The following is an 8996-nucleotide window of genomic DNA, read 5'->3' as shown; positions in this document are numbered from 1 at the left end:
TGAAAATAGATATGGTCATGTCAGTCGAACGAAACGGAGAGTAGTCGCAAAGGAGGGTATGACTCGCCTGGTATGTTCAGCTACGGGATTTTCTGCAACCCCGACCCGTAAGGTGTCTGCTGTGTCTCCTCCTTTGGTGTCGTCGAGTTCCAGTTGTGCACAAGTGCGCGCCGTCGATGTATACTGCCGGAAGAAAGTGACGGTTGTGGGTGGACAAAGGGAGGAAAAGGAGGTGGAAGGAAGAAGATGAAAGCAAAGCTTGAAGCGCCGAGGGGACGCTTCAAGAGAGTCTAATTCGTGAGAGAAATCAACGATGATTGAGCGCAGATGGTTGTTGAGGGCAGGCGTCCGAGTCGTGACTTGACAGCCTTTGACAGCCCGCGGAATTTCGATTTCTTCACATGCCATTCAAGGCTCGGACAACCATCTATTCGCGCTATATCGGTCTATCAAACCACGGAGCATCGAGAGCGCCCCATCAGGAAAACCTCCCGGAACTATTTACTACTAATTATCACTCATTAGCCAAAATTATGAGGTTTTAGGATGTATCAGTTTTATACTAGTCCACCCAAAATTTATTTCTATTTATCACATAACTTTGGCATAACTTAGAACTAATTTTGCATAACTTTCACTAATTCTTCCACCAGCTATTTAGGCACATTTAGTTCACATTGTTCATATTTTGGCCTCAAATAGAACATCTCAGGGCACTTCAGCTTCACATTACAGTCAGCATCAAGCTCATAGCACCAAGGAGCAATGGAGAGGCAAAAAAAGGCATAATTGAGGTAACACATCATTCTAAGTCTACTACATGCAAGCATTCCATCTTATACAATACAATTAGAGGTAGTATGTACAGAGTAGTACAGAGTAACATATGTGAGAGGCTGGGAGCATGAGAGCGTGGGCACGCGGAAAGACACCAAGTGCCAGAGGTGGCAGGCAAGAGTAAGAGCGAGGGCAGAGGACACGGGAAGGTACAGTGCTAGAGATGGTGACCAAAAGTAAACAAGAGAGGGCAAGGGTGAATAAGAGAATTGAACGATGAAGGGAAGAGCCAGAGCATGGGTAAGGGAATGAAAGAAGGTACAAGGGCAAGAGGGAGAGGGCAAGTGCAGTGCGAGGACAAACACGAGAGCGAGTGTGAGGGAGGTGCGCATGGAAAGAGGGGAAATAAATTGGGAGGCACAGATTACGAGGGCTGTGGGCAAGAAAGTAAGTGAGCGCGAGGCAAAGATACCAACGCGATGCAAGTCAGGGTCCAGGTGCGAGAGCGAGCATACAAGACGAGCATGATACGGCAAGCGTGCGTGAGGGCAAACCGACCACAGCGCGAACGCAAACGCGGGCACAGAACGAGAATGCAACGGCGTGCGACAGTATGCGCTTGCGTGAGGGCGACAATATTAGAACGTAAACATCAACGCAAAGGTGAGTGTGGATGTACATACTTATGAGAGGGTGCATGCAATAGGGTGCATGCGAGAGGGCGAGTCCCTGTGTGAGCGAGGGTACGTGAGGGGAATAAGATAATGATGCGAGTGGGCAATGGACATACCGGTGTGCGTGCTTGCGAAAGGGCGCGTACGAGGGGATGCGCATAAGGATGTGGACGTGAGGGTGTGAGCCTGCATGCGAGAGGACAGACATATACGAGGGCGAAGAACGAAAATGAAAGCGGCACCCAACGCAATCCACTTCGACGAACGAGGGGGGTGCGCGTATGCGTGAACGTGAGGGGTTCTGCGTGAGAGGATGAGCGACGAGCGGTGAAGGAGCGGGGATGAGAGCGGGAGAGCAAGCAAAGAGAATGTGTGGTTGTGATGAGGGAGAGAAACGGGGGAGAGCGTCGACGAAAAACCTGGAAAAAAGGTCGAAAAAAACAACAGTGTGATCATGGAAGAGAACACGATAGAGAAACTGAGGGCTAAAACCACTTACACTAGCCCTTTCCAACCTCCCACTTCGTTCATCCGGCCGTCACCGCCGTATCGTGGGTTAACTGCGGGTATCGTTGAGTGACGATGAGGTAGTGAGAAGGGGAGGGCGAACGCGAGTACGTCATTAGCAAAGGGAGAAAGAAGAGGGCGCGACATGATTATTAAGTATCACAAGCGGTGTGTAAGAGGATAGTATGCGCACCTTATCGACTTCGCCACCTGCCTGTTCATCGACCAACGTTCCTCCCATCCACTTGGCCGAATGAGGGCGGTTGCGGGTGTGCGTGCATGCAAGAGGTCGCACGTGGGCGAGCAAACACCGCATAGGCAAAAAACCACGACCAAAGCAAAAGAGTAAGTAAGAAAGAGTGGATAAAAATTCAGTGAGGAGGCGAGGGGAAGGCGGAAGGTGAGATGGTGGCGAGAGGGCGAGTGCGAATGTTGACGACGGCAACTGGAAGGCTGCCGTAGCGACGGAGAGCAAGACGAGGACGCAATGGAAGAAGAGGGCGGGGATGGTCACGCAAGGGTGAGCAAGAAATGGAGGTTGCGGATATGGTGAGGGTCGGGTGCGCATGCGAGCGAAGAAGGCGGAGATGGAGAGAGGGACGAAGGAGCAGAAGTCGTGCGCGACGCGAAAGTCAACATGAGCCAAACATGGCCAAACAAACGCGTGGCGCAAACTTGTGGCGACAACGCGCCTTGCAACTCTTGCTCTTCGTGAGTACCGGCGTTCCCACCAAGCGCCATGTCCATTGCAAATTGGCGGACTTTGAACGCTGCCGGGCAAGCCGCATCCCATTTTGACGCGGGCCACAGTAAGACTCACCGATTTGGCTGGGTGGCACCTATGTACGAGACCTTGCGCGTCTAGGGCAAGGTGCACCCCACCAGTAAATCCTATAAATTCTAGTATATTATTTGACATACATTCACTTCGTTTGGTCGCGACAGAATCTTTTCACTCTCCTCGAGTGATTTGATATGAGCGTATGGTTCGTCCTGTAGCTCGTTCACGCTGAAATTAGAAAATTCTGTCGCGACCAAATTAAAGAGAAGTATTTTAGATGAATTTATACATAGCTATGTTGAGTGTCACTATGCACACTGTTGCCTTTGTTGTGTTGCAATGTTCGTAAGTGACAGCCTGCAGCCACTCGGCTACGGGAGTAAGCGAGACGCGGCACAGCGGAGTTTGAACCAGCACGCAATAGGTGAGTGCCGGTACTCACTCTTCGTCTTCCACCCGACCTCGACCTACGTCGTGCACGGGCGTTGGTTATACGAGTTAACAGGCACTGCATGAAGGCCAGACAAAAGGTAAAGCAGCCGCACGCATCGTGCACGTAATCGCCTCGGTGGGACGAAGGCTAGGCGGCCTTGGAGGACATGGTACAGGACAGTATGCTCAGGTGCGCACCTTACACTAACCTTCTCTCATTGTCCTTACTTGTCGTCAGTGTACTGATCATTTGTTACTCTCTTCACTATGCCTATCTCTCCTGTCTCTCCTGTCTCCCCTGTCTCCCATCCACCCAACCTACCTTGTGCACCAGAACTCCCCGGACAACGGACGTACGAGCTAAACGGGTATGGGAATGAAGGAAAGTCAGGCTGCGAACGGTAAAGCGGCCGGGGATGAATATAATAATGGCTTAGGTGCGTCCCTTTCGGTTCTTTATGTACCCTATTCTCTACCTCATTCGCCGTCGCCTCAAACTCTCTCATCAGCGCATCCCCATCGACCTCCGCCGCCTCCTTTTTCTCCCACGTAGATACAATAGCCAGCTACATAAGTGGTGGCCTAGTATCCGTCATCCCCGTTCTCGTTGTCGCCGCCAACCCACCCGCGCCCATTCCGATCTCTCCGCCTGCATTATCAACGGCATGCCGGGTTGCGTGCCCGACGTATTCACCGCACCGCCCCGTCAAGGCTCAGAGCCGAAAATTGGGCGAGGGGGGAGGGAGCATGTCGCAAGTCTTTCTCTTTGTTCCACCCAATTCCAGGATGTACACAAACCCCTCGACGACGGATGCGAGTTGATGGGCACGCGAGGCAAGGTCAGACAAAAGCAATGCGATGACGGAGGCAGAGAATGAATGGAGACATGTTCAGGTGCGTCCCTTTCGCTGGTTCCCCTCGTCTCCGACTTCTTTTTCGCATATTGACTGCCCCCCTGCTTTCTCTTACATTTAACCTCCCTATCCCTGTCGTCTCGCATCTACCTTCCATTGTTCGACTATTCGGATCCTCCTGTGTCGTAAACAAAGGTGCGCATGAAACGCGCGAGCTAATGGGGATGGGGATGGAGGAGAGCTCGACGAAAGATACAGCGGCTGTGGATGAAGAGAACAATGGCTCAGGTGAGTCCCTTTCGACCTCATCCGCCACCGCCTCTCCGCATCAGCACCTCATCGACCTCCTCTACCTCCTTTCCCTCCCAGTTAGATACAATAGCCAGCTGCGTCCCGGTGGGGTAGCATCCGTCATCTTGAACTTCCTCACCGACCTCTGCTACCCACCCGCGCCCAATCCGATCTCCGCCCACATTATCCACGGCATACCCGGTTGCGATATCGCATCCGTCAGGCCCGACGTATTTACCGAACCGTCACGTCAAGATTCGGGTCGAAAACTGGGCCAGGGAGGAGGGAACATGGGCAGCGGAGTGCTGAGGTCCTGGCTGCGAAGGCTGGACTGCATGGGTCCGGGACGCCGACCGATGGGTGAAGCACTCGTCAGTACGTTCATTCCTCTTCGTCGAAGATCTCATTTGTGTTTTCTGCTCCTTATATGTTGCTGATGCTTCACAGGCGAGTACCTCTACTTCAGGTACTCCTTTTTCTTTTCCCCGCTCGCCGCCGCCACCTCATCCCGCTCACAGAGGACGCTGGACCTCACCACGTTCTTCCAACTCGTGCCACAATCCTTCGACTGCAACAAGGCCCTTATAGGCTCCTTCAACCCCGGTGATACCGACTCCCTGAACAAGACATGGAAGGTATGTCTTCGTTTTTCTTTTGTTGTCTCTTTGTCCTTCTTTAATTTTTTGTTGTGACATCATCGATGCTAGGTGGGCACCATGATCGCCGGCTACCTCGAGCCTCACGTGGCGCCTCTAGCACTTCCAGAAACTCGTCCTCGACACTGACAATGCCAAGCCCAAGCGCGAGCTCAAGAACCATTCGAAACATGAGAACGACAAGCTCGACAAGGAGAAAGGCAGGTGAGCGCCCCTCCACATCGACCGTCTTCCTTCCTCTTTACCTCTGACACCCTTGACTCTAACTCGTTGTCCGCCACCCCCTCTCTTCGCCTACGCCACCCGTCCTTGCACTTGTAAGAGCATCGAAGAGCTTGGACTCCTGGCTTCAAGCGTAACCACTCTACCGACATCATCTGTCGGCGCGCCGCCGAGAAGGAGCTCACCCGGGAAGCGAACCAATACACTCGCCTGGCACTATCAAACGAATGCAGTTCACTTTCTCCCTCGACCAACCTTCTCCCGTCTCCTCCAATCCCGCCCCAGTCAAAAAACTCGACCTCAAGCCGTCCGCAGAGTTTAAGGACAGTTCCCATCGCGGTCGACCCTCCGCACGGACATCCGCGGCCGAGGTCGACTCCGCCCCCACTCTGTCAGATGCCCACGACAAGGACCCTCCTCTCACCCAGCGGGCCCGCAAGCCCTCCGCCACACCGATGTTGGCCAGCCTGAAATCGACGACTATAATGTTTCTCCCCGGTTCCCGTCTCTATTTAACAACAATTTTAGCCCTTCTGCTCTCTTGTATTCATCTCCCTCTGTGACGAACGGTATGACTTATGGCGAAGGCGTGCGTGGCAATTCCGGCTCCGATTTCTCCATTCTCCGACCCACAATCGAACCCCCCTTGAGGAGATCCTCGAGTCTTCGTATAGTCCCGATCCTTGGGGTAGCGTATTTTCTACGGGCAGAACGACTCTCAGCAACATGACTGTATGGACATCTCCCAACACCCCTCCGACTCCGCCGATATCGTCATGCGCTACGACCCGTACTCCACCGGTAACTGCTCAGAGTATTCTTCGAGAATACTTACTCGCTCAACGGCCAGACTCACCCCAGACCGCCGCTCCTTCGAAGCTTGAGACACACAGTACCAGTACCAACAACGCGCCTGCGCCGACCAACAACGGCGGTAGCAGCAGCAACAATGGTACCGGCAACAGCAGTAGCAACTCCCGACCATCGCTGAGCGTGCGCACCCAGGGGGCGACGACACGGTCTTCTGGACCTGGTGCAACAGCAACCAACCCGGCTACGCAGGTGCCAACCAACCATTCGGCACCTGGCGGAGATAAGGCAGAGTGTTCGAACTGTAGCGCGACGCACACCCCGCTCTGGAGGAGGGGACTGAACGACGAGCTCAATTGCAACACTTGTGGGCTATACTGTAAGCTCGTAAGTGTTTGAGTCAAATTTTCTCTCGACGCGGGCACTTCGCTCTGATTGCCCTTTCCTGTCGAATGCTGCGGCAACTAGCATAAGTGCCCGCGCCCGAAGACTATGCGCAACAATCACGGCGAGCGCTCACGAGCAGCTCCTCACCCAGAGTCCAACGAAGTTATGGGTCAGTCTGCCTATCTTTCTCCTCGTTTGCACCATATGACTAATCGGCTCCATTTCCTTCGTTTGTTCATTTCACCTGCTGTTGAATCGAAGTGCTATAACTGCAACACCACCGCTACGCCCCTGTGGAGGAAGGATGACGAGGGCAAGACTGTCTGCAATGCGTGAGTGTCTTTCGTCTGTTTATGATAATATTCGTTCATCTCCTGGAGGCTCATCCGACTGTCTGGCTGCTTCTCTCTTTGCCTTTGCCTTCGCGCCTTTGGTCCACTCTCTGTGGTGTGATCTCCGCTGCTTCTCCTTCCAATCAGCTGCGGTTTGTAGTAAGTCCTTTCTCTCACACGCCCCAAGCCCATCGCCCTCCCACCACTTGTCTTGCAAAATGCTGACTTGTCTTCCTCGTGTTTCTCTCATTCCCGTTCGTGCCACACAACAGCTTCAAGCTGCACGGTTCTTCCCGACCCATCTCTATGAAATCTGATGTCATTCGTAAACGATCCCGGCACGAAGCCCACCATGCCTCCATCATCGGTGGGAATCCCCCCGATACACCCTCCGCCTCCCCGGGCGCGTCCCGTCGCACTTCTCCCACCTCGGGTCATGACGGAACGAACAACTCCAACTCGCTCTCCCCGATCCTCGCCCCCGATTTGACCACACAGATGAATGTCGGGCCCTTTGGGGGTGAGATGAGAGACGCCTACGGGGACACGTATGCTGACTACGTGGATTACTCGAGACATGGTGCACATCATAACCAGGGACGCTCGAGCGAGCTTGTCGGTGTGCTTGGTGGCGGACAAGGGGACAGTGGCACGATCTATGGGTCCACGGCGTCGGATGGCGGGTTCCAGCACGCGCTGAACCTTTCGCTTGGCGGCAGTGGCGGACCTGGCTCTTCTGGTTTCCCGGGCCCCTACCATCCTGGCTATATTTCGCAGATGCTCAGCTTCAATCACGTACAACTGGAACAGTGGCGAGAACTCGGATGTCGATTTGGATGGTCTCATGCACAGGTGCCACAAGCGTCGTTGTATGAACAACGACTCCACGACTGACCCTCCTTTCTACGCCGTCTTGTACTCGTTCTTCAGCGGCTCATTCACGTCATCCACCTTAACGTCCGTGGCCGACGGTGTAGAGACTAGACGGCGAGCGGGAGCGTGGTGTGGTGATTCTAAGTGATTGGGTATGAATTGAGTATGAACATACTATATTTTTGCTATGTCGCTTTTGAGTGCGCTGTTGTCGTCCCACCCACAGTTTGCTTATATTTACATGCTCGCTTACTGTTTAATTTCTTGACCAGCAAAGATGTAGCCATTCTCTGTCATCCCAACTCCCTAGTACACCCATGTGTGACTGCCTGTTGTTAGCTAGTACTACAATATATATGATTTGCTCACAGTGACTGAATGACAATGATAAATTACTACCAAATGTGTGAGTTTTATTGCTAAATGTGTGAGATTATGATTCCCACTTTATAAGTAGCCATAATTAGAGTAAAATGTCCATCAATGTGTTGGCATTAGCCAGATTATACCCAGATGTGCAAAATTAGTGGGATGTGTCATAATTATTTCTCACTTATGAATAAATAGTTCTGGAGGGTTTTCCTGATGCCCACGGGTATAGAGCGAGAAGAGTGCCTAGACCAGAATAGACTGAAAAGTTAGGTTTAGGCAGATGCAGTCTTGCTGATGTCGGGGCACGAGCGCATTTATATCGAAACGCGGAGATTTCCGGTCGGCCAATTTCAACCGCTTTCGATGTTGTTATCCCCACTGAGGGCGCCTATTGCGGACCGGGATCTCCACTGTTATTCTATTGTTGTATTTTATTCCCTTTGTGAATGCATCAGCAAGACTGCATCTGCCTAAACCTAACTTTTCAGTCTATTCTGGTCTAGGCACTCTTCTCGCTCTATACCCGTGGGGCGCTCTCGATGCTCCGTGGTTTGATAGACCGATATAGCGCGAATAGATGGTTGTCCGAGCCTTGAATGGCATGTGAAGAAATCGAAATTCCGCGGGCTGTCAAAGGCTGTCAAGTCACGACTCGGACGCCTGCCCTCAACAACCATCTGCGCTCAATCATCGTTGATTTCTCTCACGAATTAGACTCTCTTGAAGCGTCCCCTCGGCGCTTCAAGCTTTGCTTTCATCTTCTTCCTTCCACCTCCTTTTCCTCCCTTTGTCCACCCACAACCGTCACTTTCTTCCGGCAGTATACATCGACGGCGCGCACTTGTGCACAACTGGAACTCGACGACACCAAAGGAGGAGACACAGCAGACACCTTACGGGTCGGGGTTGCAGAAAATCCCGTAGCTGAACATACCAGGCGAGTCATACCCTCCTTTGCGACTACTCTCCGTTTCGTTCGACTGACATGACCATATCTATTTTCAGCTTATCCCCTGCTCTTACCCGCT

The 8996-nt window shown here is 52.6% G+C and overlaps 2 protein-coding genes across 2 annotated transcripts; both read left to right on the top strand.

Moving 5' to 3' along the window:
• Nucleotides 1-4029: 4029 nt before the first annotated feature.
• STEHIDRAFT_116157 (uncharacterized protein) lies at nucleotides 4030-5101 on the top strand (the record flags this gene model as incomplete). The annotated part of the gene is made up of 4 exons (XM_007310884.1): nucleotides 4030-4065; nucleotides 4241-4313; nucleotides 4764-4951; nucleotides 5024-5101. 4 exons carry the CDS (start codon nucleotides 4030-4032, stop codon nucleotides 5099-5101), a joined length of 375 nt encoding a protein of 124 aa, XP_007310946.1.
• Nucleotides 5102-6265: 1164 nt separating this feature from the next.
• Nucleotides 6266-7227, top strand: STEHIDRAFT_33838 (glucocorticoid receptor-like protein; the record flags this gene model as incomplete). The annotated part of the gene is made up of 4 exons (XM_007310794.1): nucleotides 6266-6391; nucleotides 6473-6723; nucleotides 6871-6882; nucleotides 6996-7227. Coding segments are annotated over 4 exons (621 nt in total), but the record flags the coding sequence as incomplete, so codon positions are not given.
• Between the last annotated feature and the right edge of the window lie 1769 nt (nucleotides 7228-8996).

The sequence above is a fragment of the Stereum hirsutum genome, assembly GCF_000264905.1.
Source record: "Stereum hirsutum FP-91666 SS1 unplaced genomic scaffold STEHIscaffold_22, whole genome shotgun sequence".
Lineage (NCBI taxonomy): Eukaryota > Fungi > Basidiomycota > Agaricomycetes > Russulales > Stereaceae > Stereum > Stereum hirsutum.
Note: the sequence above shows the minus strand (reverse complement) of the source record. Positions and strands in the feature narration are given on the sequence as shown.